Consider the following 20423-nt stretch of genomic DNA (forward strand, 5'->3'; position numbering starts at 1 on the left):
GGGCAGCAGTGTAAAATTCCGTGTAGTGTTGTTGTGTGGGTGGGTGTGAAACCATTCAGGGATCATATCCTATTTATTACGTTTTCTACTTCAACTAATTGTTTGGAGCACCAGGAGGGGGGGGTGTAGGGATGCAGACATGGATCCCCAGGAGGTCAGCAGACCTCTTTACAGTTAACTGCAGAGCAATGGTGACTTTCATAAATGGGAAGATATTCCCATGTAGGGATTTTGCATACATGTCACAGATTGGTGTTTGATATAATTCCTAACCTTATATTCCAAACTGTTTACTTCTACTGCAGAGCTAAGTAAACACAAGCGTTATGAGATACGCATGAGTGTGTACAACGCCGTGGGTGAGGGGCCAACCAGCCCTCCACAGGAGGTGTTTGTTGGAGAAGCAGGTATGCACACTTCCTCTTATGGGCAAATAGATTTTGGGGGGTCATTTATCTTTCTTAAATGCCAAGTCTGTTCAGTTTTAACTGAATAGTTTCTCCTTGAGGCTGTCATTTTCCTAGTAAACGCAATGAGCATAGTAATGAAAACAAATATTAAAATCGAAAAACGTCATCGTTAAATGCGATATATCTGAACGGCTGTCACAGTGCCGACGGCCCCGCCCCAGAATGTGGCTATTCAGTCCGCAACAGCCACCCAGCTGGATGTGACGTGGGACCCTCCACCTGTGGATGCACAGAATGGAGACATCCAGGGATACAAGGTCAGAGTCTCTGCAAAGTGCCGCGTCTGGCACAGGCTCAACATGCCTTACTGGCTCACTTTTAGAGTGCAGCGTAACAATACAACAGTGTTCTGTTTTTATCATTAAATATTTACATTTTAGTGGTTCACATGAGATTACATCCATCTGTTGTTAATCACTATTAAATTGATAATTTTACACTTTTAGCGAACAGCGTTTTCCAGAGGGGGTTTCAGTAAAAGGTTCCGTCTGCTGCTCAAGAAAACATTTGCAGGGAATAAAATATAATTGTGTATTTCCCATAGGGGAGTTTGAAATGGGACTGAGTTTCATAGAAGCAGAAATTGCTGCATTCCCTGAACAGTATCTGTAGATATTTATTTATGTCTGTGCTATTCCATGTAGATTTACTTTTGGGAATTCCAGCGTAAGAACGAGACTGAGCGGATGCGGACTCTGTTTATGCCTGAAGGAGGGGTGAAGCTGAAGAATTTGACTGGTTACACCACCTATATGATCAGTGTGGCTCCATTCAACGCCGCTGGGGATGGACCCCGAAGCCCACCAACGAGGGGACGCACTCAGCAAGCAGGTAAATGTGACAATTAGACGCCAGACGTGGCTATACAAAATCGTTTATCAGTATGAAAGAGCACAACAGTCGGGATCAAGCAGTGTAGTAAAACAAATATTTCTGTATATAACGCACGCACACATGATGGAGATGTTTTCTAAAAGAAAAGACAAGCTTAAGACAAATGTGGTAACATCGTGACAAGACTAAAGCAGATAAATTAGAGCGTGTACAGCCGTGTTTATTCATTTGTCATATTTATGTGCTGGTGGCAGCACCGATGTTAGTTTAGAGAACCCTGAGAGTTTTCTCAAAGTGGATGAGTCAGCCATGGGGAAAGAATTTGATTTGACGATGATGCTAATCGTTGTTGTCAGCAGCATGCCAAACGATGTTAGCGGAGCCACACACGGAGCATAAGTTTCTAATCAGCTAACCCATTCTAAACTTACTTGCTGAATTTCATCTTTTGTCTGATGCTATGAAAATTTTGTCAGCGAGCTTTGAGTCTCCAGGCATGCTTTATCAAAAAGGACCCCGTGCGTTGCCCCCTTTCTTTGTTCTTCTTCTTCTTTCTGTGACTCGTGGGACTTTCTACCTCCGTGCCCATCTGCAAATGTGTCAAAACAATATTTATCTTCCAAAAAGCCATTTTTGATGCGTTTTACTACTGTGTCCCAGACTAGTAAAAAGGGGAAAAAGGAAGGTGTGCACAGATCCTCTGTTTTCCCCAGTGCTTGCTGTTTTGAGAGGAGGAAACAGATGACAAGCTGGGAAGGGGGTGGCATGCATTAGGAGGATAGTTATCCCTTTTTATTTTTTAAACAAAGAGGCTTTGTCTATTGCAAGCGTCTCACCCCCTGCTCAAGAAGCTTAAAGGCAGCAGAGGAAAATGTGTTTCTCAGCACAGTGGTTTCAAGAGTTCAGCCTGTTATAATGGGGTCTCGAGGCAAAGAGTGTTCATTGTGATTATGAATTGCTCTGCCCAAGGTCAAACAAGTATACGTAAGCAATGCAGAACCTTTAAATCTGTATGTAGTTTAACAAAAAGTTTTTTTTATATAATCAGTGGAGTTCTGCTCATGCGCGGAGACTCAGACTTGCAGCAGTGGTTCTGGACCTCCAGAAGAGTTCTACTATAGAAACAAGAAACAGCACCAGTGGAGAATTGTGATATTTCCACGTTTATCTATATTTTGTTGTTAGCCTCAAGAATTCCCTTAACTTTTTGTTCAGATGAGAAAACTGAATTAGAGATGTATGCCTCTGTTTGAGGCCTTTGATGTAACCATGGGAAGGACCACTGTATTGATCAGACAGAAGAAATATATGTCATGACATTAAAATGGCTCGTGCAAAAATTTACTTGGTATTTCATGAGAGAAGTTCAACTGAAGGCTAGTGAAGCAAGGGTTGTTTTTTTGTTCAATCCACTCATCTGGTTGTTTTTTATTATTTGACAGAGTCATTCTACAAAAATTTTAGATGTTTTTGACATCTGTATGTTTCAGCTCCCAGTGCTCCCAGCTTCATTCACTTCAGTGAACTGACCACAACCTCCGTCAATGTGTCCTGGGGCGAGCCCACCTTCCCTAACGGCATCATTGAGGGCTACCGTCTGGTCTATGAACCCTCCACACCTGTAGATGGTAACAAATTCTTAACAATGTCAGTTTTCTCTGCACTAAATGGATGCTGGCTATAAAAGCTTAATGCACACTACAAGATCTGAAGTTTTAGAGTCAACGCTTTTGCGTGTCAGTCGACCTTCTTGCAATCTTGTGATGTGCATTTCTTGAGCTACGCTAACCATTACATAAACAGCTCATTATTCATTGCAACCTTATACATATCTACTACTATCATCTTAAATAATACACTGCTTCGGTGCCAAAATGCAAACATGTTTCTAATTCCATTACTTTCTGTGTGCATTTGCGTATGTTGGGTGTGCTTGCACATTGCCTGGCCTGTGTAAGACCTGCTTTAAATGTGGTGTGTTTGTCTAGAGTCTTCAGTGGCCTGTGCCGACTGTCTCCACTCCCCCTCCCCCCCAGGCGTCAGTAAGACAGTGACGGTGGATGTGAAGGGGACCGGCCCTCTGTGGTTGAAGATCAGAGACCTGGCAGATGGCGTCACGTACAACTTCCGCATCCGGGCCAAGACCTTCATCTACGGGCCTGAGGTGGAAGCAAATATCACCACAGGACCAGGGGAAGGTAGTTGCAGTGATGTTTTGGAAAGCTGACATTTTGTCACTAGCCCTTTAAACACTTATTACTATGTTATTCTTTCTCAGGTGCCCCAGGACCCCCTGGAGAGCCATTTATTACGCGCTACAGTTCGGGCCTCACCATTCACTGGACCCCTGGAGACCCAGGACGTTCTCCCATAACACGCTATGTAATTGAGGCCAGACCCTCAGGTAGGGGATTTAGTACAGTGGTTTTGAAAGTGGGGTCTTGGGGAATCAGAGGGGTCAGCCATCCATAGCCAAGGGGACTGTAAAATACATTTTGCTGTAATCTTAGAAATTAATATCTAAATATTAAGAATAAATATCCAATCTATATCCCAATTTGATATGGTTGTGAGACATGAGATTCCATCTAAGAGTGCAAATGGAAGCAAGCATGTTTTTGAAAGACGTTTGGAGACTCCATGCTCTACAGGATCGCCCCATCACTGGCCTTATGTTACCTTCTGTGAGATTTTGATTAAGGAAAGTGGTGTAAAGTGTCAACATCTGCTGCCCTGGAGTCAGTGTCCCTGGCATTTTAATGGGTTATTGATTCAGGCGCTACATTCAAGACAATTGGCATCCTGTTTCAACTGTGATTGACAAGTCCTGGCATGGCAATGAGGGTGATGGATGGTAGGTGACTCACAGGCAGAGATGTGTTTCACTGCTCCTGAGTGAGAATCGGAAAGGCTATCTAGTCCTACATTTTAAAGGTTTCAAGGACTGATAGGTATTTTATGGCAGTATAGATTAAATGGAGGGGGGGGGTCCCATATCCCATATCCCCCTTATCCATATGCCAGTGGTGAAAAGTTTCTATAGTATCCAATTACTTGAAAAGTTATTTTTGCCTTTAGATCAAATTACGCTGTTTTTTTTAAAAATGTTTGTCAAAGTTCAGCAACATAAAAAATTTATATCCATACTTGGTTATATTTGTGTACCCTATCAAGGAGTCATAGCTACACATTTATTTACAAGCAGCAGGGTGTAATAAATGATCTCTGGCATGATTTCCATAGCAAGCAGCAAGACATCTAACGCTGCTTCATTTGAAATATGGCTGCTCCGCTATTTATGTTGTAGAATTTGTTGGTTGTAAATTTTTACGAGAGCAGTGAAATTGATGGATTGTGTAATATTTTTAAGAATTATCAATTACCCTCGGAGCTGCCAGCCAGGCCGGAGCCTTGTATCAAACAAACAAACAAACAGCCTGTTAACAATGACATATTGACACTGTTTAAATATTTTTTGCTTGCTTAACGAATATCGTCAGCCTCCTCCGACCCAATTTTTCCATTAAAATTCCATTACAGATGAGGGTTTGTGGGATATCTTAATCAAGGACATCTCCAAGGATGCAACATCGCATACATTTAACATGGACATCCTGAAACAAGGTGTCAGTTATGACTTTCGGGTCATTGGAGTGAACGACTACGGCTATGGCTCTCCGAGTCTACCTTCTCCCTCCATATCTGGTGAGCTTTCTTGTATTTGTTAATAGAATTGAATGACCTGAATTACATTAACTTTCAGGCTTAATTAAATCCCCTTAGGTCATTCAGACTTCACAGGAATGTGGCTACATGTTTTTAACAAGCATGAATTTCAATTTTCTGGGGTTTTTTTCTTATCTAGCCCAAAAAGTGGCTCCTTTCTATGAGGAATGGTGGTTCCTGGTCGTGGTGGCTCTAGTGGGACTCATCTTCATTCTGCTGCTAGTTTTCATCCTCATTATCAGAGGACAGAGCAAGAAGTATGCAAAAAAGTCTGAATCAGGTGAGTACACACAGTTGTGCAGCTAAGTGGAACATTTAACTATCATGGAAGCTTGTATTTCGCTTCCAGCCTGGTGGCATGGAGGGAATCTGATAACTTGCCTTTTTTAAATAAAACAGTAAAACTTATTACAGGGATTTTATTATTATTTTATTACTTTTGAAATACTGAGCAGAGAAATTGAGTTAACTTTGTTTTGTAGGGGGGTGAATTCTGCTTTTGAATGAATCAGGTCACTGACTGGGTTGCAGGGGAATAAAAAGCAGAGAAAGAGAGAAAGGAAGCAGGAACGGGGGGCATACTTGTCCATTCAGAGCAGCTCTGACATCAGCGGGTATTTCCCTCAGCTCAGCACTTTTGCCAGGGCTGTTTAACTGCCAGGCAGGGGAGGGGTGGGGTCCCTGTGGGTCACTGCCCATCTTTCTGACTGATGGAGAGAAAACAAGAGGTTCCTTCTCATTCCAGCACAAAGACACTCTCAAAGCCTCCATATCCTCCTCTAGGAATCTGGCCCAGGCCACTGGACCGACCGAATGCTATTTCTTTTTCTCTGTGTTGGCATAACCACCAATTGACCTTTAGTACCCTCGAGCAACCATGCAGGTCCTGGCCTGGCTGTGGCCACCTGTAGGATGACTGAAAGTGTTTCTAACCTATAACATGGTGAGAAATAGTCTCGAAAAATTAATCTTATATAGAAACCATCCTGTTCATATTGTTTAATATAGTAAAATCATGACACTTAAAGTCAAAGTTAAACATTTATGTCAATTGTGAGTTTAGCCCAGTCATTGGTTATAGATTATGAATGTGCTTCTTTATATACAGAATTAACAATAATGCTGCGGCTGACCTAAATTTATAGTATTGGTAAATACCAAAATCTTTTTAATGCTTTTTTTAACAGTTAAACCATCATTATCTGCAAGGTCTTTAACTAAAATGATATTTAATTTAATGCGAAAATATAATTATTGTTGTTATCCATGAATTTTCAAGTGTAATGTTTTACAACAGAGCTGGAAATATAGTAAAGCACATTATTAATTTTTGATTCAGATGCCAAATTGCATTTTTTTTACTTGCATTCCTGAACAGAAAAAAATTGTTTTGGTTTTTGAATCTTATGCTTGATTAATTTCTGACTTATTGGAGAGGTGCAGAGCCTGGCGCTCAAGTTTAGGTATAAAAACATACAATTTTTGACAGATGTCTAAAATATTTATGTTTCTCTGTTTTTATGATAGGTGGTTTAATAAATATGTTAAGCCCTGTCTATGTAATTTATACTAAATTTGTGTTGCTATATTCTAAGGGAATTTCCACTGACATGCCCTGCAAACCTGCCGAATTTCTCATTTTCATTCACATGTTTTTTGGACACTTGAAAATCTACATCGCTTGACTTGACGCTTATTAGGAAAAAGTTTACTTTACTGTTGAGGATTAGTTTGTAAGAATTATTACAGCTCTTGGAGCTGTCTGTTTAATAAAAAGCTAGAGTCTAAAATGGTTGGAATACCTAACAAAGACTGGAAACAGGGAATCAGCTAGCTGTATGAGGGAAAACACAATCCAACAACTAGCACTTCTGAACCTCACTAATTAACATCCCAAGCTAGCTAATCCCAGGGTATCTAAGTTAATCAGCTCTTGGCTCCAGTTACATATTTTGTTTTATTGATCTTTTCTTCTTATGCTTGGCTAGAAAGTGAAGAAGTGTATTTTTTTACAAATTGTGAGTTATTGCTGCAAGTCATAAATATGAATACTACTACAGTGGGGGAAATAATTATCTGATCCTTGCTGAATTTGTATGTTTGCTCACTTACAAAGAAATGGACGATCTCTATTTCTTTGTTTGATTTTAATGGAGTGACAAAAACCCATAAAAAAACATATCATAAAAATTATACATTGATTTAGATGTATGTGTGAAATCAGTATTTGGTTATCAAGGAAAACACAACTTGGTGGAGAAACCCAAGCAGTAAGTAAGATATCTTTTTTGGAGATGGTCACTGGGTTTGAACACGTTTCAGGAGGGACTTTGGCCTACTTCGCTATACTCAAACTCTCTAAATCCCGTCGTTTTCTTGGCTGCTACTTGGCTTCAGCAACAGATTTTCAAGAGGATTGAGATCTGGAGACTGTTCCTCTGTTTGGTCTTGGCCATGGTGGTGGAGAGGTTGGAAGGGAAGAAAATATTCTCTGGACAGGCGTGCTTTACACACATAACAAGTTGAGATCAGTATCTATAATTGATTGATTATAATCTGTGTGCCACACGAGCACACAGGCAGTTTGTCCCCTAGGGATCATATACTTAATTCACTCAATCACAAATCAGTTTATAACTGTTATGTAGAGTTTTTTCTGGATTTCTGGCTGATATTCTGTTTCTCGCTAAAATTAGAGACTGTATGTTTCTTTGTAAGTGAACAAACTTACAAATTCAGTAGGGAATCAAATAATAGCTCCCCCCGCTGTATTTACTTCAACAATTTGAACCTTTAAAATAAACACAATGACATCTGACGGCATGACTGATGAAGTAAAAGCCTATGTAATAAAAAGTGTAGACAGCTTTGGGAATAAAATGTTATTTCAGTATTGAGAATTTAAAGGGGAAAAAAAGATCACGTAGTTCCATCAGTTTTCCCAGACACTAACCTGCCTGTCCATCTGGCCTGTGGTCACACAGTGTCTCTGTACGTGTGTCCAGGTAACAACTCCAACTGTAACGCTCTCACCCACGGAGATATGGTCAGCCTGGATGAAGGACGTTTCCCAGCTCTGGAACTTAACAATCGACGGCTGTCTGTAAAAAACTCTTTCTGCCGGAAGAACGGCGTCTACACCAGGTGAGTGAGCAACACATTTCCAAGAAAATTCATGTTCCGATAATATTTAAAAGAAAAGCTTAATTTAATGTCCAAATGAAACAGCCATACGGTAAAAATAATTGGGTAATCTGTGGAAGCTATACCTCATGCCTGAAAACACTTTCAGCTCTGTTGAAAAAAAAAAATACTCTTGACAACTCAAATGCACTTCTTCCGCTATCTAAAAGCAGCATATAAAGAGACTCACTGCAGCCTCTCTTAATGAGCTTCTGTATTTCTGTGAATTCCCAGCAATACTGGTCTTGAGGCCATGGCCTTGTTTTAAAAACCAATCACTGTGACTGACACCTGTGCTGAGAATACTGCACGAACTAAGTCATAAGTCCAGGTTTAGATGTGACTGCACACTTTGTGTTAGCTCATTGAAACCTGTTTATTCTGCATATAAGATGTGGATTTATAGACAGCTGCTTTCATGTTGTTTTTGGACAGACTGTCAGTTATGTCATGTGGATATTACTATCCTTTGAGTGAAAAGAATGCAAATGAGACAAATGCATTCTCTGACTGTTTCTATATACCGGTAAGTAACAGTAAGCTGGAGAAATATGTTTGGTTGTGTCTTTCTATGAGTATATGTGTGTGTGTAACCTTGAGGACAGATCAAAGCAGGCACAGGTCTTTGAGATGCTTCCAGGCAGCTTCCTACTACTGTGTCTCTGACTTGAAGGGGGAGGCTCAGAGGGAAAGAATGCACAGATGTACAGTCAGCATTCTTTGAACTCAGCCCATAGCGAAGGAAACCAAATCCCAACACCTGAGTCTCCGATTATAGATTAATGCCACATCTTGATCTCTGGTCTCTGAATACCAAAGACAGGATGAAGTTCTTTTGCGTTATACCAGGATCAGAAATCAAACACGTTCCTAATCCTCCTGTATTCATTTTAATTCAGAACTGTGTCAGACAGCAAATGCCATTTGAAGCTGATCCTCACAGAGATTTTCTCTATGTGGAGATTATTTGTTCAGAGTTTAATACAAGGGCCAATATGTCTGGTGGAGAATCTCAACGCACAGGGATTTCAGTACCGTTGGACACCGATGACTTAATCTGCCCCGCTTAAACTTTAAGTGTACCTTTTTCCTGTAAGGAGATCAAAATAGATAAACACATCAATCTGGTAAAATATAAAGAATTTAGATAAAGTGTGGTCTCATAAACATATATATATATATATGGCAGTAGTAATGAGTGCACACTAATAGCACATAAACGGCATGCTATCAAACCAAAGAACTCTAAATGCGTCTCAGGTTTGGCATTCAAATTCTTCTATGATCAAGAGGGAAGGATTAAGAGTGCAATCCCTTCTTGGCTTTGTAGTAGCGTCTTTTTGTTTTTTGAAACCAACTTTGACACTGGTTGTGGGTTTAAAGAGGTCTCGGCGAGGTAATTCAGTGTAGATTAACATGGTTTTAAACACTCTTGAGTGACAAAGCTTCCGAACACTTCAGACATGTTAATGAGTCCCTTCAGGCGATTGTAGCAAGAGAGCCTGGTAATGAGTAAAGACCAGGGGGCAGATTTGATTTCACCCTCTGGTTCTCATTCCTTACCTGACGTGCTGCTGACTGAATTTTGCTGTGAGAGGATTAAGTGGACCCTTCTCCGTCCAAATGAGAGCGCTGATAAATAATTTACGCCTCATTCAACAGTGTATGCGAGTCAAGGAGAAGGGGGTGAAAGTGGGCTGAGATTCCTCAGTGTTTTAAAACGGGCAGTTTATCATAATATCCCAGTAGGCTCGCAATAGCTGTTCTTCACTTTGGCTCGATTCTTTGTTTGGCTGTGTTAGGAGGGGGCTTGCTAAGAGGACTACAGAGGAATGCAAGTTGCTGAAGGTTACTTTGTGGAGTCCTTCTGGGGATAAGTGCAGATAAAAATTCAGACCTGTGATTATGGAAAAATTATACTCCTGGGGGAAATTTCCTCTGTCATTAACTTAAAAATCCAGTAACATTTACACTGATGCAAAGCTTTGTTGTTAAACGGATCACTAAAGGATGCTGGAGAATTGGGGAAAAAAGATAGCTTGTTATTGCATTATTTATACTTCTGTATTGGTGATACTCAGTTTAATTTTTTTTATATAAGATATAAAAGAACGCATAAAAAACACAACAACATACTAAGAGGGGTAGTAGAAGTAGGTCGATTGCATTTACATTAATAGGTAAAAACAGTAGACATGCTGTGTACAAATGTAGCGACCCTCCTCCAAGGGCGCTCCTCCAATACTCAAATGTATATAAATGAATATACATGTGCATAGAAAAAAAGAAGAAGAAAAGAATTATTCAATATGGCAGCCCTGGCAGAGTCCAACTCCCACCAGGAACGGGTCTTGCTGCAGTTGCACAAGGACTGGATGATCTGTACAACTGCACCAGTGAGCCAGTCGCCCCATCCTCCTGAAGCACCTCCTACAGGATGTCCCAGGAGACATGGTCAAATCCCTTCTCCAGGTCCACAAAACACATGCAGACTGTTTGGGCAAACCTCCCCTCAAATTACCTCAAGAGGGTAAATATCAAGAGGATAAATAACTGATCCAATTCCTTTAGCCAGATTCACCAGCTTAGGATCAAACTGCAGGGACCTCTGCCCTTTACTGCTGCCTGATCCACAAGCTTAATAAACTAATTGAAACTCAAGGGAAAAACAAGGGCGAGAGAGTACGTTTTCACTTGGGATTTGAAGACTGTTCGTGAGGTAGATGATGTAAATTTAGGAGGGAGGCGGAAATGTGACTGGTTTGATCTTTGAGTCAAATTTAAGAAAGGAATAAAAGATGACACCAAGATTGTCAATCTAAGATTCTCAGTCATGTAGAAAGAGCACACGAATTAGAAAAACTTGAGCTCATTGTATAGGAGCACTCCATTGTACATGTTTCAATTTTCTAAAGTTAAGTGAATTAACTTTAGTTTAACTCTCAGAGTGTAATTGAGTTAGAGCTTGCTTTGTGATTTCCCAGTGGAGTTTTCCATTTCGTCCACACTGCACTCAAAGTACCAGCCCTGTGAAAACTGCTGGAATTTACCCGCATTTTTGAAATGCTCTCCAAATATATTTATATGGAAAATGCTTATGCAAATGCACTTTCAATGTGTGGAGCGGCTGTGTGTGCACTCCAGCAGCTCCACTGGCAGCGACTGCCGGCCGACGCTGTGGCCTGGAAAGTCAACAGGAGTCAGTATGTCCAAGTAGTCTCTGCCAAACCAGCACCAATCAGCAGAAACAGATGGGTGTTTATTTAGGAGGACTAGGAACAGTGGAAAATGTGGAGGAGATTAGGAACCAAGAGCTTTTTTATTACTCTCATATTTACTGAAAACACCCCTGACAGAAGCGCACCATTTTAGGGAATGCTTTTTTCCAACTATTTCACGTTTTTCCCATTCCATCTTTCTTTCAGTTTTCAGGTTCATTGAACACCTTGTCCCTATCCTCCCTTCCCCCACACTTTAATGATCCTCCCTTTCCTCGGCCACCTCTCTTTAAGCTTCTATCTGAATTCCAAATGTGATAACCTAAGTATGCGCACTGACACGTTAATCCATGCCATCATTTTGTGTAGTGTGCAATAACATTTACCCGAGCAAAGCCTGAGGCTGCAATTTGTTTGATGACCCCTTGAGTTCAGTTTATAATTTAGTCACAAGAGCCTAGTGGTTTGACATTCCACAGCCCACAGTGAGGACTGAATCAAGGAAATTATTCACTGCAGAAGAGACAGGCTGTAAGCAGCCATCTCATGAGTGTCCCATGATTCTCATCTAGTTGCCCTCCTACACACACTGAAAGAGAGAACACATGTGAGCTTGACAGGAAGCCCTAACTGTAGTGTCTCAGACGTTAGAGAGAACATCTAGAGTCACGGCATTTGCTTGTTTATCAAAAACTGTATTGACTACAATTTCTAATTTTAAAGGAACAAATCTATACAAAGAATAAGTAATAAGACAGTTAACCCAGGTTTTAATAGACTGGGAGTATTCTTTAAGTTTCTTTTTACTATTTATTGGAATAGAGCAGCAGAGAGATGACATGAAAGCTGGAAGAAAACAGTCTTGTGGTCGATTTGAAACTGGGCCTCTCCATTAGCCTGCTCAACCCAGTGAGATGTACTGGCATTTAAAATACAACCTGATTTATTCCAAAAGGTTTTGTTTTTGAAAAGCCAGGGTTTCTTTTGTTAAGCTTGACAACCAGTTTGAATCAAACTAATTGTGTGCATTTACTCTTTGATCAGGTCTCCTCCCAGGCCCAGCCCAGGCAGTCTTCACTATTCGGACGAGGATGTCAGCACCAAGTACAACGACTTGATCCCTGCAGAGAGCAGCAGCCTGACTGAAAAACCCTCGGAAATCTCAGACTCACAGGTGCAATAGCATTATATTGTTTTATACTGCATCTTCCCTAAGTAGTATTTCAGTCCTGTTTGTACCTGTGTACGTGTACCCACCGTCATCTCCTCAAATTCCTCAGGAATTCAGCTTTGCATTGTCAGCTGTTCTGTGGTTTTTTTGCCTGTTCATGCTGGTGTCCTTTCTGTGTCACCCATCTCAATGTGTTTGGCCTGCAGAGGTCATAAGATACAGCTACAGTAATGCACATGGCGAGATGAGAGATTAATGACTCTGCTTACTGGTGGCAAAGCAGTTTTTAGACCAGGCAGTAACCTGTGGAGAATGTCACTCTACAAACATCCACCTGAGATCTAGGTCACTGCACTCAGCCACAGCACTCATTATGTAAGGCAGCGAGAGGGCATGCACTCTGCAAAATTTATTTTCCAGCTAGCTACGTAGTAAAAATTGCCTCTCCAGACAGATAGTTTATCCAATATTCCTTTTCAGCAAGTCAGATCAGAGTTAGTTAAATTGATCTCTATGGAAAAAAAGAGCACTGTATTGGATCTTGATAGTTAAAACGCGATCATAATTTTGAGTTTGTTTGAAGTTTTAAAGTCTTCTGTTCAGACTGATAGATTATTAAAAACTGATGTCAGAATGTCTGACTTGTGGCCTTTGTGCTGAGCCAAACTGCTTTTACCCAGCGAGTGTGATCAATAAATTGTGCCCTTCTGTCTGTCTGCATCTGTCTTTCTATTGATCAGCGTGTGCCATCTTGGCTTTTGTCTGTTCTCATTCTCACGCTTTTAACCAAATTAAATTTCTTCTGTCTGGTCTTATGTGCGTATACACTATGCTGTTTCTGTTTTCGTTTATATCACATCCTCTCTGTGGTTTTTGTGATTCATCTTGCAATCTGCAGTCTGGTTTGGAGCCTTGCAAGATAAAAGCATCAGGGGAAAGTAGTCTGGAATTCCCTTGCTATCAGGCTTCCTTCAGTTTTTTTCTTTCACCTGGGAATTCTTTGCTCTCTGTATTTTCCCAAATTATCTTGGAAAATCTTTCAGATAAATAAGTCTGTAGTGTGAATTCCAAAAGCCAGAAATCTCTCCCCACCTCGCTTTATCGGGACCTAAGTCATGCTTCCAGATCAAATAGAAATCTCTCTACAATGAAGTGCTACAGACAGGACCTTTCACAGCACCATAACATCCCCTCAAATGAAGCATTTCAACATTTCAACGCCTGTCTGACATATCTACCATTCACACTTGTGTATTGTCAAGCATGGCCCTAATGCAGTTACTGCCCCCCTTGGATGACGACACTTGTCTGCTGCCACTCTGCACATTCGAGGGGTCGATGTTGGCTTTGATGGAGTGAAATGCACAAAGCCTTTCTGTTAGCCCAAGGCTCCCCTGCCATGCTCCTGACAGACCACCATATCAGCACCAGTGGTGCTCAAAAAATCTAGGAATGTTCTTTGAAGTTTTATTGAGCGGATAACTCATAGCTATCAGTATGACATTGTGCTGTCTGTCCTCCTTAATCCCCGCGGCCTCCCCCAGCAGGTATAAGTTCACTATTGTGCTCCTCGTGAAGAGGGGATTTGGAGAAAGCCAACATTGACTTGGCAAGGCAACAGGGTCACCATTACTGTTCTGCTCCCCTGCAGGTAGAGACCTATTGACTTCCCTTTTTCCTTTAGAGTGTAGGTTTTCTCGCTTTCCAAGGTTGTCTCTGTGGCAATGTCTTTGTGTGTAATTTAAAGCCGAAACCAGTTAAAGGCAAATGACCTCATCTCTGAGTCATATTAAAGATTATGTTTATTCTGCAGAGTGGCATTCCAAGGGAGAGAGATGAAAATGTCGGCTTTCTCTCACATACTTTTTCTTTCAGACTTTGCCGCTCTCTTTCTCCATCCTAATACTCGCTGCCTCTGTGGTTACTGCAGCTTTTTTTTGGCTGAGACTCAACCGACAATATTATCTGTAATGTTTGGATTGTCACTAATGACAACACACTAATTTTGACCAGCCACGTTTAAAGTTTCATGTCATAACCCAGAATAAAGTTCAGTTGCGACCGCAAATAAATAAGAGTTGATATTAATAGCTTTTTGGCTTGTGTACAAAACAGAGGTTATTGGAAAGACGCAGACATTTATATTGGCTGGATGGGATGAAGCGCATGTAAAACGAGCATTAAACTGACATGCTTCCTTAAACTAGGCATCACTTCTAAAGGGAAAAATCTGAATAAATGCACATGCTTCCATTATGCATTTCATCTTTCTGGGGCAGCTCTAATGATCAATAAGATTTTAAATTTCTCTGAATATAATTGTTCTGATTAAGCAATATGAAATTTACTAGTTGGAGACTGGAACTACAAAGGAGGCTTAGGCCTTGCCTTGATGGTGGCAGTATGCTACTTTGCTTTGATAAAGCTGGTATTTTAGCGCTAGCAAAAGTGTCCCATCTTCTCCTTTCCAATTTCCTGCACAGCTTTTGCTAAAAGCTCATAATGATATATGTGCTGTGAATGTGCAGGGATTTCAAGTCCCCTCCAGCCCCATATACACTGCCATTGTCTTTATCTCAAAGGACCCCTGCTGTGTTCACTTCATCAATAAGAGTGACTTAGACAGCATCCCCTTTCTCCCCCTCCTCTTTGCAATAATCCATAACAAGAGGACAAAGGGCCGACTGTTGGGGTATGCATCAATTTTGGGGGGGATGGGGTTGGGACCTTGCTTACCAGAGAATTTATTTACAAAGTGCAGTAATTAATTCAAAGCGCTTTTAACATGACTGTAAGTCTATGTCATTTCTGGAGCAACACATCCAAATAAAAAGGGGAATAATTCAGACGGTGGCAAACACAGAGATGACAGCAAGCTCATTTTCAGCAAGCCGATGTCAAATCTCAAATAGATTGTCTGAACGCCTACATGGTTTGTTGATGATGACCAATTTATCTCCAAGAAACTGTAACTCTGACCCATGATTGATGCACATCTTTGTCATGTTTTTTCTCAATTTTATTTCCTCCTCTCCTTTGTTGTTTTCCCTCTTCTTTGCTAGCAACTGTAAACAGGATCACAAGGCAACTTTATTATGCCGATGATAAAATAAAGTACTGTCAAGAGGTTTCGCTAGTTAATTGGATAGATGTCTTAATCTCTTTCACCGCCTAATTTAACATCAAAATGATGAAAAAATGCCTAATAATTGACGCAGGCAGGCTGGTATGTGTCTGTCTTACACATATCCTTGCATAAATGAGACGGTTATTCCCTTGAGGCTGAGGTGCAATGCTGCATTTCATGCCTAAAGTCTGTTTCTGTCACACCATTCAGCTCTAGTAATTAGCTTGTAATGAGTTGAAATAAGGAGCTGTATCAAGGGCTGCGCGGCCCCAGAGGCAAATTGTTAAGCATCTTTACTTTAGGTTACTCAATTGCATCCGTGTGTTATTTCTGTTAAATATTGGTGATAAACCAAAAGCAAAGGCAGACAGATTGGAGCGCTGTACTTGTAAGCAGAACAATTTAACAGTCACAACATCTGTTGCACACACTCGAAAATTGTGTCGGAGCAGGCAGGAGGATGCAATTCCCTGTGTCAACACTTGGTCTACAGTCACGCTTTCCCGTTGCCACACACGGCTAGAGTGGTTTTTCATCTCTCAATGCTGGCTTAATTCTTTTAGAGTGAAGTAATGCCACTTGAAGTGCCTCAGTGTGTCTTGCTGGTCCACTGTGAATGGATGTTTTTGTGTTGCTGTGCTGCTAAATAGACTGGTATGAATAGAATGCTTCTCAGACCTAAGTGTTTTAAGTGTTTACAACTGGGTGACAATATTGCAAACAAAAACACAAATACTGAGCCATCCCACACTCTGGCTCTCCTTTATTGAGAGGAAAAACGATATAGAAGAAAGGGGGGGAAATAGGAGGTATGTTAAGGGGAACGTGGCTTGTGCAGTATCTGCCTTTGATTCCCACTCCCTTTCAACATGTAAATTAATCAGAATGTTTTTTTGTATGTAATTTGTATAGTATATTTTTTTTCTCTCATTTCTTTTCTAAATGTACTTGTATATTGTTCACATGTTGAAATAAATTACCAATCAATCAATCAATTCATGAGGGAAAAAAACAGGATACTTTCTTTTAAAGAGAATCAAAATGTAGGATCGTTTTTCCTATAATTCAGCACACAAAAGTTTCTGTTTGGACTTTTATAAACTCTGCTGACATGGAGAAAACAAAAGCTTTTATATAGGGGTTTGACATAGGCATGAACCAGGAGGCACAGGGAAATCTGAGACAACTGCCATATGTATGACATATGTGCTGTGCAATATCCAGCGAGAGATCTGTTCTTTGAGTGTGCGCCAACAGCAATGTTTCTGTACATGATTATGAAAGGCCCGAGAGAGCAAGAAATTTCTGAAACGCTCACGATTATCAGCACCCTCTCGGTGGTATACCACTTTGAAGAGAACAGGCTTTTGTTATGCACCTATTGCATGCTTATAAGAGCGTCTTTGGGAAATTATCCAGTGACATTTTTGGCACAGTCAACTGTGCATATGTTCATTGTGGCAAGGTGATTAATCAGACGCTGCCTGGCCGATTGGCAGTTTGCTTTCATGGCAATTAGATTACCATGAGCAGTCCCTGCTGAGCATTCAGTGATCACGTTCCTTTTTGTTTGGTGCATGGAATGTTTCTTGACATGAATACAATAGTGCTTCTAGCTCAACCTGCAGCAAGGTGGAAGGTCACTGGTGAGAATGTGCTGAGAACTATTATTTCTTTACACATAGCAAGAATGGAATTCAGACTGAGTTAAAATGTGAAGCAAAATAACTTTAACAGTGCTTCAGTGCTCTCAATATACTCTTAAAGTTGATGGTAGTGTTGGAAAATGCACTGCACAATACAAAACTGTGTTTTTATTTCATCCTTTTACCTTTTCATACCATTCGCACAGAATGGCACAAAGGCTGTATTTATGCATTTATTTATACATATTGTGGCATTATCACCATCATGACTCGGCCATTTGAATCATTCTGTTATGGTGATGTACTGTAAAACCCATTGTTTTGTTCACCCATAGGAGGCGCTGGTGTTTTCATATGGAACAGGTGGCCTACATACACTTCCACTGCATTTGGTGAGGTTCCTGTGGCTGCCTGCTTTGAATGTTATATAGCCCTATAGGCGACTGGTTCCAATTGGTAGCCCCCATCCAATCCTTTCCCTCAGATTCCTCTTACATGTTAGGTTTTATATGCCACACTGTGTAACACAACACCAAGCCCTGTCTTGCTGACGTGGTGTGGTCAAGGTCTTAGATCCTGAACATATAGATCTGCTTATTGGTTAAAGTCCCGAAGACAAATTGACCTTTGCCATCTCGTGTTGACGGTTTTCTTGTGCACGTTTCAGTAGCAAGTCATCCTTCATGCTTTGACCATCTTTGACCATTTTGTCCGTCTGTACTTGTGCTGTGTTGTAAATGTAAGTGTTTGCATGTGTTTGCTTTTTAGACAGCTGTGGCTGTAAATTGATGCCTTAGAATAACACAATAACTTCATGTTCATTTTCATTCTAGCCTCAACATCTTTAACTGCTACACATGGAAACACTACAGAGTCACACCATACTCACAACATAAACCGCTGTCTCTTCTTTTTTTGGCTTCTCAGGGCAGCGACAGTGAGTATGAGGTGGACCCTAACCGTCAGAAGACCCACTCCTTCGTCAACCACTACATAAGTGATCCTACCTACTACAACTCCTGGCGTCGCCAACAGAAAGGCATATCCCGGGCGCAGGCCTACAGCTACACAGAGTCAGAGTCAGGAGAGCCGGATCACTGCGCCCCACCACCGCTGCCCCCTCTACCTCCACTGCCCCCCCAGCTGAGTTCACCAAGCCCTCAGCCTCAGCAGGCTCAGGGCCAGCCCCAGGGCCAAGGCAGCCTCTTTAGACCCAAAGGTAGCCGGACTCCCACCCCCTCCCAGCAGAGCTCCAACCCTCCGAGCCAGCACAGCACCTTGTACAGGCCCCCCAGCAGTCTAGCCCCTGGCTCACGGGCCCCTATTGCTGGCTTTTCCTCTTTTGTGTGAAAAATACTGAGGACATAGAAACTTCTGAAAATACCTACCCAACTTGTGTTGAAGAAGAACATAGCATTGCAGTCAGCCCAATCAAGTCGCTCATTCTTTATTTTCATCATCAATTTATTTTTCATAACTTACATGTTATTTTTTTTTTGTGAGCTTGGATGTATCAAAACATTATGATACTTTTTGAGGCGTTTTTTTGTCTAATGTGTGAAAATGTGCCAGTGTAAACTTTGGTTTCGCTCACCGGCTGATAAAAACAAAAAAAAGGTCTCTGCAACATCTATTCACTTTTATTTTGTTAGTTGAAATACTTGCATGGCTTTATCATTTATTTCCTTCTTTTTACTTTTTTAAACTCATTCAGTGGTAATATCTGATTCTGTACAAAGTCACTAGAATCTTTGAAAACACACACACACACACACACACACACACACACACACACACACACACACACATATAAATATATATATATATACATATATATAAATATTCTATAGTAGACATGCCTAGAAGACAAAATCAAGTCATTGCTGACTCTACTTTGACGAAGACTGATATGACAATATGATGGAGCCATATTGTGGAAGTTAAAGAACAATTATTTGTTTGGACTGGATGTAAAAACAAAAAGCTGCCAGCGTAAAGGTGGAATTTATGCCAAATCGAAGACATTTAATGTGCTGGTTGTGAGAGTTTTAAAATGACATTGAAGAAGCAATCATGGATTAAAATGGAAAAACTCTCTGGCCTATAACATACACATACATAAAAAAAAAAGTCAGACAGCATTTGGCCATAGTAGTAGGTCAAATGTCAGTGACTGCGGCGTGCCTGAAGGATCCTGCAGATATATGAAAAGAGTGTATATCTGTTTAAGTGGAAGTGTTTAAGTCTGTTTTTTGTGAGTGTGTTACAGTGGATCGAAGATGCCTTGATAGAGAAACACATATTTATGATCTCTGGCACCAATTGTGAATGGACTGTTGATGGTGCCCCGAGACTTTGGCATCGTGTTGCCTCATGTGGGCCGGGAATCAGTTTGCATACAAAACCCATATCTCATATTTCACTTTTTGCTGGCTCACATAAACACTCACGAGTCCGATTCTACTGAAATGCTTTGGAATCCAATTAAGAGGTGAAGTCTCAAAACTGTCATCAGGAACTGTTATAAGGGAGCACAGCTGCTAGTTCTACAGTGTGATTTTGATAAGAGACCAAGAGGATTCCCACCACCCCCCTGTTTTCTTCCCTGCTGAGATAACTTTTCGCTGTCACTGATCACTATCGCTGGGCAGCGCCGAGCCTGCACCAAGAGATGATGTCATTGAATTGCCTCACCTCTTTTCCTTTTATGTAAACAACCACTCTGTAATATTCAGGTGTGACTGTATTGTCCCAGATGCAATTACGTGTGTGCGCGTGTGCATGTGTGTGTGCGTGGTCACTCTTCTCGTGTGTAAGCTTACAGATCATTCACTTTATGTCTGTTTATAAAGAGATTGTTCTGCAGCAACTGTAAACCTGCCCGGAGTAACGCCACAGAGGGCTGACGTGGTCCAACCACCTGCCAGGCGCACTCATAACGCTATAGTGAAGACTCAGTGGTGTGTTCTTAGTTTTCATAGTTCAAAAAGCAGAAAAAAAATGTCATCTACTTTTTTTTTTTTCAATTATTTGTGGGGTGATTTCATT

General features: G+C 40.9%; 1 protein-coding gene across 9 annotated transcripts in view; it reads left to right on the forward strand.

The window, feature by feature from the left end:
• The window catches only part of sdk2b (sidekick cell adhesion molecule 2b), a 316541-nt gene extending 297364 nt beyond the window's left edge, over window positions 1–19177 (forward strand). For 2 of the 9 annotated variants that reach the window (XM_080873221.1, XM_080873226.1), the window contains exons 35-46: window positions 306–407; window positions 612–727; window positions 1115–1301; window positions 2795–2932; window positions 3293–3502; window positions 3583–3708; window positions 4845–5009; window positions 5170–5310; window positions 8015–8174; window positions 12476–12605; window positions 17711–17767; window positions 18303–19177. In XM_080873221.1, coding sequence (XP_080729347.1) covers window positions 306–407; window positions 612–727; window positions 1115–1301; window positions 2795–2932; window positions 3293–3502; window positions 3583–3708; window positions 4845–5009; window positions 5170–5310; window positions 8015–8174; window positions 12476–12605; window positions 17711–17767; window positions 18303–18725 — 1955 coding nt within the window. In that variant the 3' untranslated portion in view covers window positions 18726–19177. The remainder of the gene's footprint in view (window positions 1–305; window positions 408–611; window positions 728–1114; window positions 1302–2794; window positions 2933–3292; window positions 3503–3582; window positions 3709–4844; window positions 5010–5169; window positions 5311–8014; window positions 8175–12475; window positions 12606–17710; window positions 17768–18302) is intronic. The other 7 variants (XM_080873223.1, XM_080873225.1, XM_080873222.1 and 4 more) reach the window with 7 other exon arrangements.
• Window positions 19178–20423: the final 1246 nt, after the last annotated feature.

This window comes from Rhamphochromis sp. 'chilingali', assembly GCF_963969265.1.
Source record: "Rhamphochromis sp. 'chilingali' genome assembly, chromosome: 22".
Lineage (NCBI taxonomy): Eukaryota > Metazoa > Chordata > Actinopteri > Cichliformes > Cichlidae > Rhamphochromis > Rhamphochromis sp. 'chilingali'.